The sequence below is a fragment of the Equus przewalskii genome, chromosome 26 (assembly GCF_037783145.1).
Source record: "Equus przewalskii isolate Varuska chromosome 26, EquPr2, whole genome shotgun sequence".
Taxonomy (NCBI): domain Eukaryota; kingdom Metazoa; phylum Chordata; class Mammalia; order Perissodactyla; family Equidae; genus Equus; species Equus przewalskii.
In genome coordinates this window covers 3836836-3860697 of record NC_091856.1, presented here as the reverse complement: position 1 = coordinate 3860697, position 23862 = coordinate 3836836, and the positions used below count along the sequence as shown (strand labels likewise).

The window sequence follows — 23862 nt, the reverse complement described above, 5'->3', positions numbered from 1 at the left end:
GGGGACACAAACATCCCATCCATAGCAGCCACTTCACCTTTCTTTGAAAATGACATATTCTAATTATATGTCCCTTGCCCATGGAGGAGGGAGAGTTCTTCACTATTCCCTGATGAAAAAGGACCCCGGACAAGATGTCAGGATAAACTCACTCTGTGTCATTGGACAAGTCAGGTCACCTCTCTTGGCCTCAGTTTCCTCATATTTAAAACGGGGTTTGGATAGGGGTGCTAGATGGTTTCCAAAAGCCTTTGAGCTCTAATATTTGATGGCTGTGAATTACCAAATGTTCCTTAAGTCATGAAACAAGTGATGCAAATGATATTTTTACTTAAAATTCATAAGCTAGTAGAACATCAAAACGCGAGGGGTATAGGTCTATGAATCATGTGAGGAAAATTCTTTTACATATATGTGACATGGAATACCTTTTACATGAACACAGGCAGGTACTGCTTCTCCTGTGTTACCATACTTTATTGTTGCCCTTGAGCATTTTTATTCATCTTTAATGTGGATTTATGTTCAGCCTGATGAGTCCTTGAGTGTAATACTCAGCTAGCACATTCTACGATTTCAGTAACACTATTCCAAGTCATACTTTTAAAAATACACATTTCCATCTCTGTTCTGGGCAAGTTTTTCATGCAAACCTCAGTTTCTTGGTCTGGGTGAATTGTAGTGAATACATCACCATATTCACTCATGTTTTATTCCCTCTTTGATATACTTCTCACATGTTTAAGCACTTTGAGGATCAGAACGTAAAATTTTCACTGTATCTCAATCTCTTCCAGCATTAAAGCAGCTACTCTCTCGCCAAGAGAGACTTTTAAGCTGAACGTGCTTCCCCTTGGGGAAGATGAGGGCATTACATTAAAGGTGTGCAGTCGTGTTCTTGCTGCTTGCTGGAGCAAGTCCTCACTCACTCTCCTGTGGCCAGACTCCTCCCATCCTTCCCTTCTAAGGATGTCTCCCCTGCATCCCCAGGCAGGAGATTCATGGCTATCTACTGGCATCCTTTGTGTTGGTTGAGGTTTGAGAGAAAGCAATAATCCTGGTGATGCTGAGACAAAGACACATCTGAAACTTGAAAGGAATGGAAATCACCTTTTTCCCTTCTTTTTAAAATACCTTTATGAAAACATAATTCACATAACTTAAAATTCACCCATTTAAATATACTATTCCTTGTGTTTTATTACATTCTCAAGGCTGTGCAGCTATCACCACAATCAAATCTAGAACCTTTTCATCACCCTAGAAAGAAATCGCGACCATGTGCAATGACTCCTCATTTCTCCTTCACTCTCCCAGCCCTAGATGACCATTAATTTCTGGCTTCACGGATTTGCCTATTCTGGACATTTTATATAAATAGAATCATACAATATGTAGTCTTTTCTGATTGGTTTCTTTCACATAGCAAAATGTTTACAAGGTTCATCTATGTCATAGCATGTGTCTGAACTTCATTCTTTTTTATTGCTGAATTTCATTCTATTGTGTGAATATACCACATTGTATTTATCCATTCATCAGTTGATGGAAGTTTGGGTTGTTTTAACTTTTTGGCTTTTATGAATAATACTGCTATGAACATTTCTCTGCAAGTTTTTCATATGTTTTCATATATCTTGGGTATATGTCTAGGAGTGGAATTCTGGATAAGGTAACTATGTTTAATGTTTTGTGGAATTGCCAGACTGTTTTCAAAAGCAGCTGCATCATTGTGTATTCCCACCAGCAATGTACGGGGGGTTCAATTGCTCCATATCTTCACCGACAATTGTTAGTATCCATCTTTTCTATTATAGCCATCTAGTAAGCGTGAACTGGCATCTCACTGTGGTTTTTAGTTGCATTTCCCTGACTTCTCTAATGATGTTGAGCATCTTCTCATGTACCTGTTGACCATCTGCCCTGAGTAATGTCTATTGAAATTCTGGCCCTTTTTTTTTTTTTTTGGAGGAAGATTAGCCCTGAGCTAATATCTGCTGCCAATCCTCCTCTTTTTGCTGAGGAAAACAGGCCTTGAGCTTGAGCTAACATCCATGCCCATCTTCCTCTATTTTATATGGCTTGCCAAGCAGTGCGTAGGTCTGCACTCAGGATCCGAACTGGCAAACCCCAAGCCGCCAAAGCAGAACATGCGGACTTAGCTGTGCCTCTGGGCCGGCCCCTCTTGGCCCATTTTTAAATTGGGTTATTTATTATTAAGCTGTAAGAGTTCTTTGTATATTCTATACACAAATTCCTTTAAGAAATATAATTTGCAAATATTTTCCCGCATTCTGTGAGTTGCTTTTTCACTTTTTTGGTGGTGTCCTTTGAAACATAAATGTTTTTAATTTTGATGAAGTCCAACATATCTTTTTCTTCTTTGATCACCTGTGCATATCTAAGAAACCACTGCCTAATCCAAGGTTTTACTCTCATATTTTCTTCTGAGACCTTTATAATTTTAGCTCTTACATTTAAGCCTACAATCCATTTTGAGTTAATTTTTGTATATGGTGTGAGGTAACGGTCTAACTTCAGTGTTTTGCATGTGAATATAAGTTGTCTCATTACCATTTGTGGAAAATACATTGACAATGAGGCCTTACTTCTGGATTCTCAATTGATTCCATTGATCCATTTGTCTAGCCTTATGGCAGTACCACACTGTCTTCATTACTATAGCTTTGTGGTATGATTGAATTCAAGAAATTTGAGTTCTGCAATTTTGTTCCTTTTCAAAATGGTATTGCCTATTCTAGGTCCATTCATTTTTATATGAGTTTTAGGATTAGCTCGTTAATTTATGCAAAAATGGCATTGGAATTGGATAGGGGTTGGGTTGAATCTGTAGATCATTTGTATTAGGAGTATTGCCCTGTAAACAGAGAACATCCAATACATGAAAATGGGTTGTCTTTCCATTAATTTAGGGCTTCTTTAATTTCTTTCAGCAATCTTTGTAGTTTTCAGTGTACAGGTTGTATACTTTTGCTAAATTTATTCTTAAGTATTCTTTTTGATACTATTGCAAATGCAATGTTTTCTTACTTCATTTTCAGATTGTTCATTGCTAGTGTGCAGAAATACAATTAATTTTTATATATTGGTCTTGTGTCCTGCAAACTTGAACTCAATTAATTTTAATGTTTTGTTTATTTATTCCCTAAGATTTTCTGTATATAAGGATTTGTCATTGGGGAATAGAGAGAGTTTTATTTCTTCCTTGGCGGTCAGGATGCATTTTCTTGCCCGATTGCCCTGGCTAGACCCTCCAGTCTAGTACTGGATAGAATTGGCGAGTGTGGATATTGATTTTCTTATTCCTGGATTTAGGGGGAAAACTGTCAATCTTTCACCTTTGAGTATGATGTTAGCTGTGGGTTTTTGCAGACATTTTTTATCAGGTTGAGGAAGTTGCCTTCTATTTCTAGTTTATAGAATGTTTTTAATTATAAAGAGGTGTTGGGTTCTTTCAAAGCCTTCTCTGCACCTATTGAGAACCAGCTTGTATGGAAGCTTTTACAACCACAAATCATTGTCCTTCCTTGTTTCTCCATCACTCTCTCAGAAATACACAGAATCCCTCTGAAAGCAAATTAGATACAAAGTATTAAAAACTTGCTGGAAGATGGGTGAATGGATACTCCAGCCCTCTCGATTCCAGTTATCCTAGCACGTGGCTGATGGTTAACTGGGGGTGAGTCACCACCACCCGAAAAGTGGCAGTTAGAAGTTCAACTATTAACGGTTTCACAAGGATGGAAGCGACCTGTGATGTGTATACTCCATAATTTTCTCTTCCCGTTACTCACTGTAGATTGAAAATAATACCGAAGGAGAGGATTGTATAGGAAGTAAAGTATATCAAGGGTTTGTGTGGCTAAGATGGATCAGAAATATAAGCAAAACTTTACACAAGAAACGTGTTAAAGGAGGTCTAATGTATTTTGCCCAGACCTTTCTGATGTCAGTTTCTGCATTTTGAGAATACTGTTTCTGGTTCATCTTCTGAGGCCTCTCATACCTCTTTTTGTATTTCAGGAGTCTGGGTGGTGACCATTTTGCCTGCCTCCTTCATGTGTGTGAGCCAGCTGTTCCACATTTTGGCCTGTTACAGGTAAGAGGGCTCTGGGAGTCATTTGTGTCTTCTGCCAGGAAAGCATCTGACAGACTTTCCTAAGAATTCCCAAGCAGTGCAGCAGTGGCCGCACTGGAACCAGGAGCATATGCAAGATCCAGGGACAACCACATCTCTTGGTAGTAAGAAAAAGAAAACTATTGATTTGAGCTTCTACTATTATCTAGACATTGTGCTAGAATCGTCTTTAGATTGTCACCATAACCCTGAGGGGTAGTTTCATTCTCCCTTTTTACAGCTGAGACTCAACAAAATAACTTACCCAAGCAATTAGCAGCCAATCATGTCTTCTGACCCCAGAGACCGTCATTTCTTGTCCACTCTGGCATCTCTATTGGATGTCAGACGTGCCCTGCTCTTCAGAACCAATCACACTGGGCTCCCAGCAGGTGAATCTGGCTCAAGGGGACCTCACAGGACACTGAGTCCAGGGGCCCAGGTGTAGCAGGTTCTAGAACAGCAGTGCAGGAGGAGGCGATGGCCTTCAATCTGTAGGTAGCATTTGCATGCAGATAGCAGATGAATTTTAGGTATCTACTGCTCCCTTGTCTCTGTCTCTCTGCCTCTGCCTCTTTGTCTTTCTGGCTGAGTCTGTAACTCATACTCACTCACAGGAAGCCCAGGGCCACTTCCCACTGCTCCAGAGCATCCTGCCTTCACATGCTCCCCACCTGGCTGCCCAAAGGGTGGGGTCTCTTGCAGCTGGCATCCAAGAGAAGACTCTCCTGGCACGAAGAGGGCCCACTTCTCCATCCCCACCCTGGCTTGCTCCCTCTCTCTGCTTTCTTCTCCCTGGACCCAGTGGGTGGATGGCACTCTGCTGCTCTCCCCACCCCATCTGACGTAGGGATGTCTGCTCCTTCATCAGGCTGCAAGTGGCTGGGAGATTTTCAGAGGCATTTGACCACAACCAGGGACAACTACTGTGCAGAGCCGGCTGCATGGACGTGGGTGGAGGTGGCACAGGGAAGAGAGGGCACCTGTGCTGAGGAGGCCTCTTTCCTGTCCAGGCTGGCCCCTCACCCCCACACCTGTCACCCAGGAGTGATGATCCTTGCCCTGTCTCCTTTCCAGGACTGTGGGGCAAAGGAAATACTGGATGGGAAAGCATCCTAAAAAGTGGGAAGCACTACCACTGTGCCAGTATTTTTATTTTCCTTAGCATTATTCCAACCTACATACGGGCTCTTTTTAAAAAAATGTTACAAAAAATATTTAGTGTCAACTAAGTCTTCCTGCTATTCAGACCCCAACTTTTTGCCCCAGAGCTAAACATTGGCATTCATTTTCTGAGCTTCCTTCCAGGAATTTTGTAGTCAAATATATCTGCATGTGTTCGTGTTCCTGGTAGCGCACTCTACTCCAGTGCTGCCAAACAGAAACACAACGAAAGCCACAGGTGCAATTTTGAATTCTCTAGTAGACACTATTAAAAAGGTAAAAGGGGAGGTGAAAACAACTTAGTAATTTAACCCAACATAACCCAGATATCATCATTTCAACATGTAATAAAATACAAACTATTAATGAGATATTTACATCCTTTATTTCATACTAAGTCTTCCCAATTCAGTGGTCATGAAATTGCAAAACAACTTGGGAAATGCTGGAGACCGGAGCTTAGGAAAAAAGCAGGACACAGGTGTGGATGTGGACTGTGATCATAACTATGCCGACCTAATCTTTATGCAAAGGGCCAGACTAGCACACGAGATTTCTTGGGGTGTGGGATTGTGAAGGGTTGTGGCCCCTTTTTAATTTCCCTTTATGTTATAAGGCAGGGCCATCATTAAAAATGGCTTTCTGGGCCTGCCAGTAGTGTAGTGATTAAGTTTGCATGCTCTGCTTCAGCAGCATGGGTTTGCGTGTTTGGTTCCTGGGCGCAGACCTACATACCACTACACACACACACACCATGGTGTGGTGGCATCCCACATACAAGAAAGAGAAGAAGATTTGCAAAGGTGTTAGCTCAGGGCTTATGTTCCTCAAGCAAAAAGAGGAAGATTGGCAACAGATGTTAGCTCGGGGCCAATCTTCCTCACCAAAAAAATAAAAATAAGATTTTGTTTTTGTTTCAAAGGATTATTACTTAAGTAATACATATTCATTACAGAAAAAATAAGAAAATGGAGTAAAATGAAGAAAATAAAAGCCACATACACAGTCTCAACTATCACATTCAATCTCCATTAAGACTAGGAAACTATATGTTATTTTTTTTACAAAATACAGTAAATTTAAGATTTTTAAGGCTAATCAGAACCCTCCCATGAGCTGTGGTCAATACAGGGGGGCTGAGCTGCCCGTCATCTCCTTCCACAAGCCTTCTAGCTTATATCTATTGAGCTCTAGGTGCATAAAGAGCCGTAGTTATGGACATTATTGATTTCCCACTCTTTCTCTAGAAAGCACATGAGGAGGTTGTGGGCAGGAGATAAATACTTTCTCCCTTTGAAGTTCTACCATCCTTCCTCATTAGAGAGTGTGGTAAGCCTGCAGAGGCTTCTCTCTGCTGACACTAAGAAATTTGCCAAAACCTGCTCTCCTGCCTCTCAGACGGGGGCAGGAGCTGGGGGAGGAAGAGCCCCGGACTGGAGTCCAGAGTCCTCGATTCTAGTACGCTCTCCTGCTGACTGCTGATGAGTCACTGTGCCCATCCGGCCTTCGCTTTCCTCATCTGTAAAATGAGGATGATCACAACACCTGCCTCAGTGGGTTGGCGGGGGAACCTCAAATGAGACAGGGATGCTGGATGCATGTGTCAGAGGCAATCAAGGTTTTCTCCCCTCTGAGAGACCCTCCTTTCTTTTAAATCTCAGGTGGCCACTGCAAGGTACCCAGGCTGGCAAATAGCCTACATTCTGTGGGGTAAGTGCCATTACGTGACCCAGTCGGTCAACCCACATTCCGTGGGCACCTGTAGACTCCTGGTGTGGGCAGGGAGGAGAGAGGTGAGGCAGAAGCAGCCCTAGCCCTTCCTTGAGGGACCTGCAGGAAGGAGGGAGAAGCAACACTCACATAGATCATCATCACCATCTGTCCTGAGCCCACAGGGCGTATACACTAAGGGTGGTGGTGACCCAGAGGGGGATGTGACAGTTCACGCCCAGGGTAGGGCACAAATGCTTTCTAGTGGAGTTGACATTTGAACTGCACCTGACAGGATGAGCAGGTGATGAGCAGGAAGAAAAGGGAAGTCATGCCAGGCAGGAGAAGCAGCATAAGCATAAGTGCCAGGGCTTCGGTGAGAGGAGGATAGAGGGGGACTGCAAGGAGGGACATGCAGGACTGGATCATGAAGGACCTTGAGTGACTGCGGGCTCCCTTGGCCTACAGGCTACCTCATCATCCACGTGGTGCAGAGCCTGTGTGGCCTGGCAATCATGTATGGCCTAGTGTTGCCCATCATCCACAACCAGGGCCTGGAGATGCTCCGAGGACTGGGCATCGGGACGTAAGTGTTGGGCATTTCTGTCATTACCCAGGGCCTGGGGGCTGGTGGGCTCTTGCCACCCCTCTCCAAAATGCCCCTTCCCTCTGGGCTCTCACCAACCTGTGACACCATGCTCTCAGCTCTGATGCAGGGATGAGCCATCATAGTAACTCACAGGATGGAAGCCTTAGAGTTTACAGGATGGTTCCACTCTCACTGTCCAGCAGGGTCCTCACAATTGTGTGTGGGAAGATATATGTATGTCCATTTTATAGCTGGGAAGATTGAGGTTCAGGGAGGTGAAGTGAGAGATAGGACAGTATAGTGGAAGGAAAGAGGGAATCTGAGCTTCGGTTTTAGATCAGCTCTGAATTTGGGTAAGTTGCTTCTCTGAGCCTCAGGTTACCCATATGGAATATGAAGGTGAATGGTGCCATTATTGAGAATTTACTATGCATCTTTTCTCTTAAGAACCCTTTGAGGTTAGGGCTTACATTAGCCCCCTTTTGTCAGATGAGGAAACGGGCACAGAGAGGCTAAGCAGTTTGTCCAAGGAGGGGGAAGAGGCAGGATTGGAGCTGGGCAATCAACATCAAAACCTCACTTAAGCCCTACCTGACACTGGTGCTCAGAGGATGCACACACGGGATGTGGTACTGTCTGGGGACCTCCCTGCTCTGAGCTCCTTAGTTCCCTCCTCCTCTAGAGCCCCCTGTGAGCCTGGGGCAGAGCCTGCCCTGTCCACTCTCTCATGGCCTTGTGAGCTTTTCTCAAAGCCCCATTCCTTTCATGGAGTCCCGTGCTGTTAAACCACTCATCCCAGGTGCCCGCATTCTGGACAAAAGGACATCAATTAAACCCTGGAGTTGTGCTCAGGAGCCAGAAGACCTGACTCTGCAGCTTCAGGAAAGTCATCTCCCCTTTGTGAGCCTCAATTTTCTCATCTGCACAATGAGTGTGAGAATGTTCTGTAAGCAGAAAGCACAAAGCTTGTGCTACTGTTAGTGTGGCGGGCCGTCAGCACCTGTCCCCTCTGTATCACTCGGCATTCGAGAAGGGCTTGGGAAGAGCGGACAAGGCCACCTCAGGATGGTCTCACCCTGTGTTTCAGCCTCACCATATCCACCGTCCTGGGTCTCATGATGCTGCAGGTATGGATCGCCACCAGGTTCTTCCTGCAACCAAAGATGGGCACAGCCGACACGCAGAAGCCCTTGGCTCTCAACAACAAGTGTGGGCAGAGAAGGGAACGGGCACTGTAGGGCTTTGGCTTCGGCAGTCTCTCGTTCCTTCCTCTCCACCCGTGGCAGGTTCCTGGGCGGACTCTGCACTCTCTGAGGGGGTGAGGGGCAGTGGTTCAGGAGTGGGCTCTGGGGCCAAACTGCCTGGTTCAAATCCTGGCTCCACCCTTTATGAGCTGTGTGACCTCATGTGACCTTACTAAACATCTGTGAACCTCAGCTGCCTCATTTTACACATAACTGTGCATACCCCAAGAGGTGTTCAGAGGATGAAATGTTAAGATATGAACTTAGAACAACAGTGCCTGGCCCATGGTAATCCTTTCCAGTTCATCACTCATGGAGCAAACACATGGGCACTGAGGATAAAGAGATATCCCCACATGACTTCCCTGTGAGCTCCTCACAGTCCACTGGAGCTGACAGACACAGAGCCATAGGGACGGTAGACTCCAGAGGGTGTGGGAGGATACTAGAGAAACGCAAGTAATGGAGGAGAGGCAGGAGTATTAACTCAGCTGCTGGTGGACATCTGAGCTGAGCTGAGTAGGTTGGCAGGATTCCTACAGGTAGAGATGAGGAGAGGGCATGGCTGGCAGCTCCCGCTGCATGGATACAGGCAGGAAGCCATGAAAGGCAGGACATGTTGGGAGCAGAGTGAGAATCCAATATGGTGGCTGTGCAATGGCCTCAGGTGGTGAGCGTCAGGGAGGAAGCACAAAGTGACAATGCCAGAAAGCCCCTCTCAGAGAGGGCCTAGAAATTCAGTATGCAAAGCTTGGGCTTTATCCCATAGGCAACAGGAAACCATGGGATCAGGTGGTCATTTGGGAAGTTTCATCTGGAGGACCTGGAGCAGTCCCCACTAGGGGCATGTCACTGTCACAACAGTGCTTTTCCACTGTTACAGCCTCTGCTATAGCCACAAAACGAGCTGTAGCAACATGAGATTTCTTATCGTACAGGAAACCCCAAAACCCAAGGATTCCATGCAACTTTACAGTCTCTGCTAACGTCTGTCCTGCACTGCGCTCAGTGCCCCCTACACTGCTTCTGAGCTGGTCCTCTCACCAGTGCTGTGAGGTGGGAACGGTCAGCTCCTGCTTACAGCACGGGGTCACACAGCTAGCAGACAGGAGATGTAGGATTTGACCACAGGTCTGGGCACGCCCTGAGCCCACCTGCCTAGCCACCTTCCCATACTGAAAGGGTGCTGCCCTCTGCCTGCTTCCGTTTGCAGGAAAGCGTTCCACAACTTCAACTACTTTCTGTTCTTCTACAACGTGCTGCTGGGCCTGGGCGCCTGCCTCTCCAGGCTGCTCATCAGCTGCATCCTGGGCGCGTGGCTCATCGCCCGCATCAACAGGACCATCATGCAGAGTGGCTATGAGGGAGCAGACATGGGTGAGTGGCCAGCCCCTAATGGCCAAGCATCTGGCGAGGGCTGGTCTTCACCTTTGTAGAAGCTGCCTGGAGGGCAGGGGTCAGAGGCCACAGTTCACACTCTTCACTTACATTCAGAGCTTATCTTCCCATGGAGGCTACAAAGCTGAGTAGGAAAAACACACTCATTCAGAAGGGAGGTCAGGCTATTAAACCCCTCACACGTGACAGACCTCTGAGGTACCACGGCGGGCAGTGAGAGGTAGTGGAATTCTGTCCAAACAGTCAGCAGGTAATTTACGAATGCATGGCCCTCAAAATTTTGAGAAAGAACACATCTCAGAATTACTAGTATTGTTAGTTGGAAAGTTATTTAGTTAAGAAAATGGTCTGTTCAGTTGAAATACTCCAAAATCAAAGGCATTTCTGTGGAGCAAAAATGTTTTTTGTTCTATTTCTGGGCAGTGTCCATTCACTCACTCACTCATCAGTCCAGTGAGTTGTCTCTGCTGCACAACTTTTGACATTTTTGGGAGCACTTCCTGAGGGGAGGGGAAAGGAAAGAAGAAAGGAGAAATTTGGGAATTAGGGGACAGGCGTGAGTACAAATTCCTTTTATTTGAGAACCCAAAAGATCCAAACTGTTTGGATGAGGGTTTCCACCACGTTCCTCCGAGCTCAAAGGGCTCCGTGGGCCTGGGGAGGGGAGTCCTCATGTTGGTTACTTGGGGCTTCCATTCTCATTTCTTCTGAGCAGCTCTGTTTGACCAGTTTTGGTTTCAGTTGGACATAGAGTTTGTTGCTATAAAGTAAATACCTGAAAATCTCCAATTTGGCTCAACCTAGTCTCTGACATTTAAGTAAACTGATTCCTGAAGCAGAACTGGTGGCCTAAGGTCCTAGGGAGGCTTAGAGACCCTGTCCCCCAGCCCAGTCCCAGTCCCCAAGGTTCGCTGCCTCCCAGGAGGTCCCATCTGAAAGAGGGAACAATGCCAGCCCCATGAGAGATTTCTCATCCACCCTGGTGCTCCTATAGAAAGAGGCCTACCCACCTGGAAAATTATCCCCATGTCTTCAGACGGTGCATGGAGGTGCTCTGCAGAGCAGAGGATGGTGTATAGTGAGAAGTTCCTGAGGACTCAGCATTCCTGGGGAGGGGAAGAGAATGAGCTGTGAGGTGGGGAGCTGGAGCCCCGCCTGCTCTAGCTGAGCCTCACCTTGCTGTGCACGCATGTGCCCTGGACCAATGGCTCTGCTCAGGAAGTGAGTTCTTTGCCATCCTCTCCACCTCCACCTCTGAGTGCCCCAAGTCCTCTGGAGCCCCTTGGGGACCCCCAGTGCAATCAGGCAGGTAAAGAGGGCACTGGACATGGTGGGCCTGAAAAGTCTGGAAAGGAGGGACTCACTCTTACTTCTCCCCCAGCTTTAGAATGTATTGTCAAACTTTTAAATTTCACAATTTTGTCATATTATGACTGAGCCTGAACATGTTTTCATATATTTAAGGCTATTTATATTTCTTTTTCTGTGAACTGTAGGTTCACGTCTTTTGCCAATTTTTCTGGGTTTTTTTCTTATCCATTTCTAGGAGCTCTTTATATATTGGGGATGTGAGCCCCCTTTGTAATAGGAATTGCAAATATTTATTCCCAGTTTCTCATTTCTTCCTTTGCTTTGTTGGTGTTTGCTGTTTTGCTATGTATTGTTACGATGTCACTTCTTCCCCAACTGATCTATAGATTCACCCAATCATAATAAAGTATCTCAGCAGATATCTGGTAGCCACTATCTAATTTCAAAATTTCCATAGAAATACAAATGGCAAAACAACGTTTCAGTTAAGGATGGACCATAGATATGACAGTGGTCCCATATGATTAGTACCACATAGCCTAGGTGTGTAGTAGACTATACTGCCTGCGTTTGCGTAAGTACATTCTATGATGTTCGCACAATGACAAAATTGCCTAAGGATGCATTTCTCAGAACGTATCCCAGTTGTTAAGTGACACATGACTGTATTTATTTCCCAGCTTTATAACTGACATCTAACATTGTATAAGTTTATGGTGTACAATGTGAAGATTTGATACACGTATATATTATGAAATGCTTACACAATAAGGTTAGTTAGCACATCCCTCACCTAATTACCATTTTGTTGTTGTTATGGTGAGAACATTAAAGCCCTGTTGTCATAGCAACTTTCAAGTATATGGTACAGTATTGTTAACTATGGTCACCATGCTATACCTTAGATCCCCAGAATGTATTCATCTTATAACTGAACGTTCGTACCCTCTGACCAACATCTCCCCACTTTCCCCACCCCTAAGCCCCTGGGAACCATCATACTAACTCTGTTTCTATCAGTTTGATGTTTTTAGATTCCACACATAAGTGAAATCATACAGTATTTCATTCAGTCTTTCTCTGACTTATCAAGAGGGCAGTTTTAAGTCGACTAACTAGAAGAATAGTAATGCCATTTACAGAAATTGGGAAATAAGAAAGAGAGACAGTGAGATTGGATTTTGCACATGTTGAATTAAAGATGTCTCTGGGATGTTCAGGTGTTATGTTTTCCCCTGCTTAAAACTTTTCAAAGGCTTTCTAAGCTTTCAGGATAAAGCCCTCCTCATCAGCCTGTTTACCGCAGCCTGTCACGCCCTGTTGGCCTGGGCTCCCTCCTTTCTGCTCTATTCCAACCACTCTGGCCTTCTTTCAGTCTTTGTGTGCCCTGCTCCCACTATTTGGGGGACCTCTGAACATTCCTTCCCACCGGATTAGTGCCTATTCATCTGTCAGAGCTCAGCTCAAGGACTGGGTCCTCGGGGAAGTCACTGCTGACGTCCCAGTCCAACTCAAAGCCCTCACACCATCACGTTCTTCTGCTTAGCACACTTACCTTCGTTATTACATATTCAATAGGATGATTATCTGATCAATGTCAGTTTCCTCTACGAGATCGTTTTTACCCTGCACAATGCCTGTCTCCACTGCCTAGCACTGTGTCTGGAAGAGAACAGGCACTTAACAAACATTTCCCAATTAACTGTGGAGAAGTCTTTTTGATTTTTTATAATAAAGCCTTAATACACAATAATATCTGATGATAGCCACATCTTCTTTCCAGAAACAACTCCTGTATGCACTACAGTGGTGCAAATTCCTACACTGCCTGGGTGCTTGCCCTGCCATTGGTTGTTGCCAAAGAAACCCAATCCATATTTTTTAATTTAAAAACTGACTGATAAGAAAGATTCCCTCTCCTCATTTGTAAAATTAAAGTATACAACTAAGGAATATTTATTTTGAATAAGTAATTGTCTTTTAAAGAGCGGTGGCGAAGGAGATTTATTGAGGAAAGGTTTATTGATCAAATGCAGGAAATCACTTAAGGTATTCATACCTCAGTGGATAATTAATAATAAGCTGTGATTAAAAAGTCCTTTTTATCCCTGATTGCAAATATTGGTTAAATTATGGTACAGCGGAAGACCAAACAATATGAAAAATATTTAGGTAGAAGCCTATATATCAATATGGAAAGATATTCAAAATATATGAACATATTAATGAAAAAAGCATCACAAAAATGCTCATGTTATGACCTAATTTTTGTAAGAAAGAATGCATATATATTTTTTCCATCTTTTTGTTGACCTTTATTTTCTAACTTTTTTACATTGCACATTAGTTACATAATTAAACATCCTAGGGTTGGCAACCTGGTGACTTGCTTTAGTTCTGGATCTGCTGTGACCTGGAACACGTTGCTTTGCCGCTTTGGGTGTCAGTTCCCTATGTATTAATGAGTGTGCCTGGAGTATGTAGTCTAAGCATTCAGAATGCTCATTTAGAATGCTCTTTTCATATTCTTTTAAAAGTCCATGTGACCTAATGAGGGTATGCAGCCTGGGTCGGGGTGGGGCTCGGGGTAGGGAGGACACCCCTAGAGCTTTTGCTGAGGCTGTGGACCCGGGAGTTCTTGAAGAGCCTGGGCCTGTAGTCCCCAGAGGCTGCCCACATGCCTCCAGAGCACCAGCTCTGTTAGGTGGGAAAACAAGTCCACAACTTAGCAGTGAGAGGAACAGGCACACCAAGAGGGAGAACGCAAACCCGACACACAACGCTTCACTGCCCACCTTCCTCACGATCAATTACTATTTCCAAGGCCACAGCGTTTTCCTCAGAAACCTTCCATGGTACGTTTTTCAAAGTTTTTGACTGTGACCCATAGTAAGAAATAGAGTTTACAATGTGACCCTGTACACAGAGCTATAAACATTTGTTCATAGATCTATAACTAAACTCAATGTTTTGGGAAAGAATTCTACTTTTACTACAAGTGATGCTCCCTGGTATTTCCTATCCTCTCTCTCCTATTTCATTAGAACAATCCTGACAGTGACACTCTCAAATGATTTCAGGACTTCCTAGTGGGTCTGGACCTGCAATTTGAAAAACACAGGCTTAGGATCATTTTACATTTTTGCTTAGAGAACTGCATTTCGTCTTTTGATTTAAAGATGGTTACCTCTAAAGGACAAGGACAGCATTGTGGGGTATAAGGTAAGCTTTCCCCTTGACTGGAGTGATGCAAGAACAGAATTCTCAAGCTTCTCTTAGAGTCTGTGTGGTTGGAAGGTCTAGCAGAGATGGACAGCTACTAATATACCTTTCTCTATACAAGAGGCTGATCCTCTTTGACCTGCAGGCATATGTAAGAAAATATTTAGTGGAGCATTCTTTTACAGTGATAAAAGGTGGAAATAACCTCAATAGGAGAATTATTGAATAACTTGTGATATATTCATGCTATAAAAATAAAAAGAGAAAAAAACTGTTTCAGTCCAATAGGAACACAAAGATCAGTGCAATGATTCTCATCTGGCGGATCCTGGGGCAGCTGGAGGTATGTATCAGAACTCCAAGAGGAGAAGAGAAATAGTGAACTAGAAAAGCACATCAATTATAATATATACTTATATTTGGAAAGCAAATATTATAAACCATCACCTTTTTTTTTTTGGTAACATAGACTACAAAATAGCACAGTTTGACAGTATCCTTGTGGTTCCTAGAGATATACAGAAGGTGCTAGTTCTCCAAACAGTTGGGGCACCCCCCTCCCACAACCTGTATTAGAAGTTTTAGGGAGCAAGCCTAAGACATTTTCGTTTACCAGCAAGAAGGCATGAGATGGGAAAAAAAAGTTGAAGAACACTTATTTGGAGACCTGGAATAACCACACAAAATTCACTTTTTCAAGAAAGATTCATTGAAGGAAAATCAGCGGTATGCATTTGGTTCTTACTGGCTTGTTCAGATAATGTAGTAAGAGTCCTGAACAAAGGCCAGCCAATTAGGAGGGTTACTCTGCAAGGGAACTGACTCATTAATAGTGTATTAGCAAAGTAACCACAGGCATCCCAAAACACACTGTAGTCCTGCCACAACCATTAGTCTCTGCAAGGATAACAAGAATCACTGTTAAGCTATCTCAGTTGTTAGTCGTGTCACTGCAATGGTTTTGGGAGTTTATCCTTAAATGAAGTTCAGTGAAGACTGAAGATGCCATCCACCAGCAAAACAAAGAAACACAAACAAACAAAAAACCACTTTCTAGTCCTGACCGCAGGATCTTAGAGTATTGCTTATCCTTTTACTTGAGATGGTTCAATTTTCTAGAGCACTTTATGCCCATACGGGCAGAAAAATGTAGAAAAGAACCATTAAAAAGAAACTATCAAAATCCGAAGAAGACCCCAAGTCATTTTGAATCAACATGGCTTTGATTTTGAGATAAACTGTGAGGACACAACAGAATTAGGCTTCGAGAGGGAGGCTAAAACCCTTAATGGAGAGGATCAAACCTGGATACAAAAGACAGCTTGATTAAAAGCAAGTGTGCTGAAATATCCAGATTGTGCACCTGGGATGTATGAGAAAGTAACAAAACCAGCTCTAATTTCTAGAGAAACAGGTGGTAGTGATTAGCGATGGGTAAAAACAAGTGCCTGGTGAGAAAAACCTGGCCTCTCCTGTGCTGGGAGAATTCCCAGGAAGAAGAGTGAGTTAAAAGGAAATCAAGATGCAAAGATCCCACAAATGATACCTAATGACTACTTCTTTGGCTGGTGGGTGGAATTGGGGTTTTCTCCCTCCCTAACAAGGATGAAGGAGGGATAAAAAGACATTGTCCCAAGAATGATGTGACTGTCAGAGAATTTGCGGCATCTAGAGAAAACTTGGAAAAAAACCTCAGAGGGCAGGAGCAGGTGGTGATGAATAACAGAGGGACAAGAATGTAGAATAGGGCCGTGTGACTATATGATCTGGAGGAAATGAAAAGCTGACAACCTGAATCTTTCTTCGGGTAAGAGAAGCCTGTCTAGATGTGTTTGTCAGGCAGAACGACATATGTGGGCAGCTTGGAATGTGTGTGTGCAAGACACACCCATCCTCTGCAGAGAACATGCTCACAACGCAGAGCGATTATTATAAGGGCAAAGCTGTGGGAGTAGGAGGAGGGGGGTTGCTCCACAGCAGCAGTTGCTGGAGAAATAAGGAAGTGGGAAGGCAGCTAGGGAACCTCTTCCCAAGCTCTCTATAAAGATTCACAGCTGCGACGAGCACGGGGCACCCCTCCTAATAGGCAGGAGTCTCCTCATTCGGCATGCTAAAGGTAAAGTACATTTACTTGCTTTCATCTGATTCTTGATGTGCGAATGGCAGCTGTTTCTAAAAGGCTCCAAAGCAACTGAAAGTGACTGCTTGGAGGTTATGAGGGCTTCCCTAGGCAGGAACAAGGCAAAGAAAACCTCCGAGTTGGGGGACAGAGGAAAACAACCAGAGAGTAGGTTGGGCAGGTAGAAAAAGGAATCCCAGTATTTCACTGAGATCAAGAGGGAGAAAAATCTAGATGGTTCCCACTGCCTCCCACAGAGCATGTGTTCTATAAACCTTTGTTGAAGGAACGTTGCAGAGTGACTGGGCAACATAAAAGGTTTATTTGAGACCGTGGTGTCCATACTCTTTTTTCTTCCTCAAAGTTGGCCAGAGACTGATCGGACCAAACCTTCAGAACTCATTTCTAGACACTACACGGTCACCAGCTCATCTCATCACATCTACTCTGCTTCCCCGAGGTGGACCCTGACTGTTAATTCAGGGTCAACAGGGGTGAGAACAGGTAAGCACACAGCAGTTAGGAGTGATTTCTGTGACCACAGGGGAGAGCTACAGAATTCTGGAATTTAGCCAGTTTCCACAACCACAATCATAAGAAAAGAGAGACTAACATTACCAAAGTCAACGTCCCCTGCATTTTTTTATGTCCTGGGGCACTGTGGCCTGGCCCACAGGAGGACAGCTGCCCCAAGGGCATGTGTAGGAAGCTTGAAAATGTCTCCTCCCTCCTGGGTTTGGGCTGGAGAAATTGAGGACAAGCAGCATCTGCACATAAGGGTAAAAAATTTCAAGGTGGTTGACAATTGGCTCCACAAGGCACCTGCCTGAAAGACTGTCTGAGAGCCTCAGGGAAAGCCACATACCTAATGAAGGTGACCGGCCACAAGGGTATGGAAAACCAGCAGAACCAGGGTGTAAAAAATGCAGAATGCACAGCATAGACCCTAAGCTCACTGCGCCCATCAACATCCATCTCGAGACTTGAAACAAAAACCCTCAAAAAGAGACTCCTTACCCTCTGCTGGTCTTTGAGAAATTCAAGCCGGAAATGGTCTAGCTGTTCTCCAGGGCCTGGGTGTCCTTCAGGACTCCAGTTCCACACCGCAGTGCTCGTGGAGCCTGTTCCCCGTCAGTTCCGCTGTCTGGCCGTAGCCTACAGACTCCTTTTCGCTTTTATGTCTACAGACCCTGAAGGGGTCTACCTGGTGCCTCCCTGTCTTCCTCCATTCTCCCATTTATCCAGCACAGCAGCACCGGCTTCTGTCAGCCCAGAAAGACATAGTCACCCCAACTGCACAGAGCTCTTCTGGGGTTTCCAAGGAGCAGAAGGGCTACTAAAGACTGAGGAAAACCGTCTTCCCGGAGTCAGCTCAAGAGATTGAGGCGTGAGGAAGGTGCTGCTATTGTTTAACATTTACTGGAAGCTCACGAAGTTCAAATCTACATGAGGACAAAACTATGGTCTGATCTTTAGCCTCAGAAGCCCTGGGATGAATCTTCATGAAAAGCTACAGCGCCGACTTCCCACAGAAGCAGAGCGATGGTTAAGGAACATCACACCACCAGTGATCAGCGGGTGTGATCGCACTGAGCAAGCAGAGCTTTTCAGCAAGATGGAGAGGCGCCCCTGTTCTCTGCTCTGGGCCCTGGAAGCACCGATTCAGTCCCATTTGATGCAGCTATTACACTGTCACCATCTCAACTTGACTTGTTTGTTGATTCTACAAATATTTGCTGAATGCGGGCTACTGTGTAAAGGCACAAATCAGGCACTGAATAACTGCTGGTAGAATGAACAAACGGAACCTCACTCAGCCTGTGAGAATGCAGTGTGAGTACGTGTTTGTGTAGGGGGCATAAGTATAGGATTTAAAAAAAGGTGTTGGGGCCGGCCCGGTAGCGAATGGGTTAAGTTCACGCACTCCATTTTGGCAGCTCAGGGTTTGCCGGTTCAGATCCCCGGCGCAGACCTACACACCACTTGTCAAGCCATGCTGCAGCAGGTGTGCCACATATAAAATGGAGGAAGACGGGCACGGATGTTAGCTCAGGGCTAATCTTCCTGAAAAGAAAAAAAAGGTGATGCTTGAGCTAAATTTTGAAATATGAGTGGGAGTTACTCCAGTGAATAAGAAAAAAACAAAGGCCTCCAAGCAGAGGTAAAAGCACATGCCAAGGCACGGAGCCTTCTGGGGATCCACTGTGGCTTAGGGAGTATGAAGCCAGCCGGGTGCTGGGTAGAAACAGGCAGGGAAACCTGTTTTCACGTAAGAATCCGCCCAAGGAATCAGTGTGAGATGGATGCTAAAAATATTTGTTTAGAAGGGAATATGTATTTGGATTTCAAGGGGAAAAAACCCCCAGAGAATTGGATTTTCTGAGGCCAGGTAGCAGGACAGCCCTGAGAAGTCCCAGGGCTAACCAGCAAGTACACTGCTTGGCCTTTGGACCAACGGGAAACGCCCCTCCACAGCCTAAGAGCTGGGAGGTGGTGACTGTAGTGAATCCCCGGGGCTTTCCCCCAGGAGACCCATAAACCTGATTCTGTTTAGTGCCCTCCAGAGGATTCTGACTCCTAGCAACCCTGTGGACAGCAGAGCGGAACCCTGCCTGGATTTGTGCACCATCCTCTCACCTTCCGCTACATCAGACAATGCTCTGCTGCCATTCACAGGGTTTTCATGGCCAAGTTTTTTGGAGGCGGCTGACCCAGTCCTTCTTCCTAGTCTGTCTTAGTCTGGAAGCTCTGCTGAAACCTGCCCACAGTGAGTGAACCTGCTGGCATCAGAAATCCCAGCGGCATAGCTTTCAGCATCACAATAACACACAGCCTCCCAAGTATGACAACCTACAGACAAGGGGTGTGGTTCCCTGACCGGAAGCTAATCCGGGCTGTGGCGGTGAGAATGCCAAGCCAACCTACACGCTGTTGTTTTAGTGAGAAGACCCCAGTAAGATGAAACATTTCTCAAAACTAAATAGAGATCACCTAAGTAAAAGGACTTTCTACACTGTCACGTGATATCCAAATATAAGGTACTGTCATCCCTGTCATAGGAAGCCAGGAGTGTGGCCAGTTCACTCGAAGCATATGGGCAAAAGCAATTTTGGCAGGGCAACGGCAGGGGGACTGAGAATGTGGCTGCCCGAAGCAGCACAGGACAGCAGTTGCGTTTCAGTGATGCCTGGGAAGAGGCACACTCTACACTGATCCCTGTAGATACTCTGTAAAGCTGTAATTTTCCCCTTTCTTTTCCAACTCTTTATAGTAAATGATTAGAGAAATGCAGACTGATTCTATGTGAACTCCTCAAGGGCAAGGGCCCTTATATTTACCTAGCATGGCACCTGGCAAGTAGGCAGCACTTAGTAAACGTATGTGGGTCCCTGAGGCGACTGCTGTAAAGGGAGGAAGGATTGAGGGCGATGTTATAATGGAAAAAATAACCACGTCTCCAGCCGTACACTGATGTCTTGGTTTCTTGGTCCAAAGCTGGTAAGCAAGTTGTGTCAGAAGTTGGTCATTAAGATTGAGAGGTGGAGTGGATAACGATATCCCTATGAGAAAAGAGTAAGTCACTTTGGGAAATGAAGATAGCAGAAACCAAGAGCTCTGCTGGAAAAGAGCATGGGGGGCTGGAAGATAATAGATTCTGTAGCTAAAGAGAAAGGAAACTATTTGTATAAATATGATCCTCTTAGGAACAGGTGTACTGGAAAAAAATACAGGGAGTGTGGGAAATGGGCCAGGGAAGGTCCTACCATTCATGCTCCAGGAAAAAGAACCACTGTCAAAAACATGGCAGAAGCAGGAGGAAGAAAACCCTAAGAACGTGGTCAGAGAAGATGTGGAAGATTAAAGGCTGAAAAACCCACACACATTTTTGTATACTCTAGTGAAACTGGGTGAGCCATCTCTGCCCTTTTATCTCCCTTTGGAGGGAGTGTTGTTGTTTTGAGGAGATTAAGGCCACCTGGTGACATCCTTCACATCCATCCTGAGTGATTTGATTTGCACTTATATTGTGATTAGGGGAGAGTTAATATTCTTAGGATTTTTGTAATCTTAATGTTTACCCAATGCTGGACATCAAGGAGGCGATATCCAAGGTCTAATATTTGGGGAGCACCTGGAGCCATCCAGCAATTTTTCCAGGGCTATCAGTGGGTGTGATACCAAGAGCCCTCAGTGAAAAGACCAGTTTAGGAATAAAATCCCAATGACAAATCTCTGAATTGGAGCAAAGATCATATTTGCAGCCTTGCTCCTTCTGATTTTCTTTAAAAAAAAATATATCCCTGTTTAGGTTAGTGTGTTAGGCTGATGAGAGGGGTTTGAACTGAAAGGGGACTATAAACAGCTCTGTAATGGGGAGGTGCTTAACCCATTTACACCTCGGAATTTACTCCACTGAGCTGTGCATGAGGTGCCACACACATGCTTCAGGCCGCCATGGAGTTAAAAAGAAAAGCTAGCAATTGGTAAAGCAGGTTCTTGTGTTTTCTCACCAGCCTGATCTCTCTTCCATGTAAGCCCAGGAGCCCAAGGAAGCCACTTCTACTAACGGAGGATGTCACTGGGTTTGGCAGTGTGGAAGGGAGGCAGGGGAACAGGGAAGCTCTCCCAGAATGGCTCTGTGGTGAATTCCATCGCTTAGCTCTCTCACCACTCCATTTTTGGACAAGAAACCAGAGTCTATCCTTGGGCCCCAATTCGCACCCGTGGGAATGGGGTGGAATGACGCGTTACCACAGCCAAGGGGACAAGATGAGGGTGCATCACTGTGTCAAGCGCAGACCTTTGCGCTCCCCAGACAACGGACTCCCAGTAAGCCTTCCTTGGCTCTGCACCTTTCCCGCTCTCCTCCTCCTCGTTCAGAAGCACTGCTGGGCAAAAGCGTCCTGGGTGGTGTCTGTGGACCAGTGTCTGCTGGTGCACATAGTCAGACCGCCACAAAGACACTATGCGTCATGCTTCCTCAGTGACCCTGTCTCCTTCCTCTTTCTCACGGATTCTGTCTCAGAACACGCCATCCTCTCAAGGGTCCCTTTAGTTCTCCAGAGCACGTCCTGTCAGAGAGCACACCCAGAAGCCTCTCCGAGGCCCAGTTAAGTCCAGAGCCACCTGGAGGCATCGTCACAGGGGGGCTGCCAGTGGAGGAAGCCACACTCCGAAATCGGGGGATTCAGTGGAAATCAGTTCCTGCAGCAGTTTCGTCCCTAAACTGTCCTCATCCGCCTATTTAATCACCACATTTCCTCAGCACATACTATTGCAAAGCCCTGTGCTTGGGATCTCAGTGCGACTTATTAACAAACGTACACTCTTGCTTCTGCCTCTCCTTGACAATTTTTCCCCCCAAAATTTCCAAACACAGATTTCGTGGCTCCAAGCTGCTAAACCTCTCTGAGTCTCAAGCCTGATGTTCAAAAGGGGATAAAGTCCTGAGGCTGCTGTGAGGATGGCATGAGATGTTCCACATCCCGGCACAGGACCCGGCCCACCGCGCGCAGTCACCCTACCTACCCTTCCCTGCTCCCGAGGACTTTCCCGACAGGACCTGCCCGTCACTACTCCGCCTGCTCTCGCCGCCGTCCTCCGGAAGGTCAGGCCCGGGCTCAGCCTCCTTCCCTCCCTCAGAGGCCTCATGGGCCTCCCCTGTGCGCCGGGCTCTCACGCCAGCTCCTGCCTCCGCTGAAACCCAGCTTGGGGCCAACGGGCCACCACGGAGGATCAGCATCCCAACAGAGGGGGCGACGCACAAGGGCAGCAGCCCACAGGGCCGCCGCCTCTCGACCACGCTGGAGGGACGCGGTCAGGGCGCGCTGAGCCCCGAGAGAGGTCAAGGCCAAGCAAGTCCTCCGGGCGCTGGGAAGCTACTCCCGGCCGGGCCCCAGGGCAGGGTCCTCTCCTCCGGGCAGAGCTTCCCTCCCGGCGGCCCCAGGGCACGGTCTCCCCCACGCAGGCGCCCGCGGCTGCCCTCTGCTCCCGAGCGGCTGTCCACCCAGCCCGCTCCGAGACGCGCCGCCTCCCGGAGGGGCTCCGACGGCCTCTCCAGGGACCGGGCGCTGCCCGCTCGGACTCCGCCAGCGCGGGGAGCGGGCGCCCCGAGAGTGTCCGCTCACACGGGGTCTGCCGGGGCCGGCCGCCCCCGCCTCCGGGACTCTCCGGGGCAGAGGCTGCCACCCTCGGGGTTCCTCCGCTCGCACACCGACCCCTGGGGGCTGCGCCACCCCACGCCTCAGAGCCCCCGGAGCGCTGTCCGCTGCCCGCAGGCCGGCCCTCGGGGTGCCCGCCGGGGCCCCGCCGCCCCGCCCCCGCTTACCGGGCCCGTCAGGCTGCGGGACGCGCTCCGGGGCTGGCGGCCTCCACCCCGCGGGCGCCGCGCCGCTCGGGTCCGCTCGGGAGCCAGCACGCCGGGCTGAGGGAGGCGGCGGCGCGGGCGCAGCCGCGGGCTGAGGCGGCGCGCGCCCACCGTCCCGCCCCGCCGCGCGGCTCCGCGCATGCGCCCGCGCCCGCCCTGTGGCGCCTCGAGGCGGGGCCCTGGCGCCGCAGGCGCTACGGCCCGGGAGTGAGGTGCTGAGGGGCCCGGCGGGCGGCGGGCGGCGGGCGGCGGGCGACGCGTGGGGCTCGGCGTGCCCGGGGAGGGGGCCTGAGCCCCGAGGGGCCGCGGCCGGCTCTGCCTCTGCCCGAGCCCGCTGCCCGCGCCGGCCCCGGCCCCCGAGCGGGCGTCCGGGCGCTGCCCTTCGCGCTGCCCCCCGCGGGCTGTGCGGACGCGCCTCGCAGAGGCCTGGGCTGGCCCGGCGCGGCCGGCGCTGCTCCCTGCGGCTGTGGCCTCGCGGCTCCCGCGGCGAGGCGGCCCTGGACGGGAGCCCTGTGCTCGGCCGCTGCCCTCGGCCGTCGAGCAGCCAGGGCCGGGCGCCGCGCTGCGGGCTGTGCGGAGGGCTGGACGGGAGAGGCGGCA

The 23862-nt window shown here is 47.3% G+C and overlaps 1 protein-coding gene and 1 long non-coding RNA gene across 5 annotated transcripts in view; one reads left to right on the top strand and one right to left on the bottom strand.

Moving 5' to 3' along the window:
* LOC103561417 (stimulated by retinoic acid gene 6 protein-like) overlaps positions 1–10424 on the top strand; it is a 56542-nt gene extending 46118 nt beyond the window's left edge. For 2 of the 3 annotated variants that reach the window (XM_070595829.1, XM_070595828.1), the window contains 5 exons: positions 4045–4120; positions 6964–7012; positions 7481–7598; positions 8689–8808; positions 10059–10424. In XM_070595829.1, the coding sequence (XP_070451930.1) occupies positions 4045–4120; positions 6964–7012; positions 7481–7598; positions 8689–8808; positions 10059–10281 (586 nt within the window). In that variant the 3' untranslated portion in view covers positions 10282–10424. Of the gene's footprint in view, positions 1–4044; positions 4121–6549; positions 6632–6963; positions 7013–7480; positions 7599–8688; positions 8809–10058 lie in introns of all 3 variants that reach the window. The other variant, XM_070595830.1, reaches the window with a different exon arrangement.
* LOC139079654 (uncharacterized) overlaps positions 1–23409 on the bottom strand; it is a 66391-nt gene extending 42982 nt beyond the window's left edge. Inside the window, exons 1-4 of one of the 2 annotated variants that reach the window (XR_011533432.1) lie at positions 23224–23409; positions 11254–11349; positions 10686–10743; positions 8695–8911 (exon numbers count right to left, since the gene is read on the bottom strand). This is a non-coding gene — a long non-coding RNA (uncharacterized lncRNA). The remainder of the gene's footprint in view (positions 1–8694; positions 8912–10685; positions 10744–11253; positions 11350–23223) is intronic. The other variant, XR_011533433.1, reaches the window with a different exon arrangement.
* Positions 23410–23862: the final 453 nt, after the last annotated feature.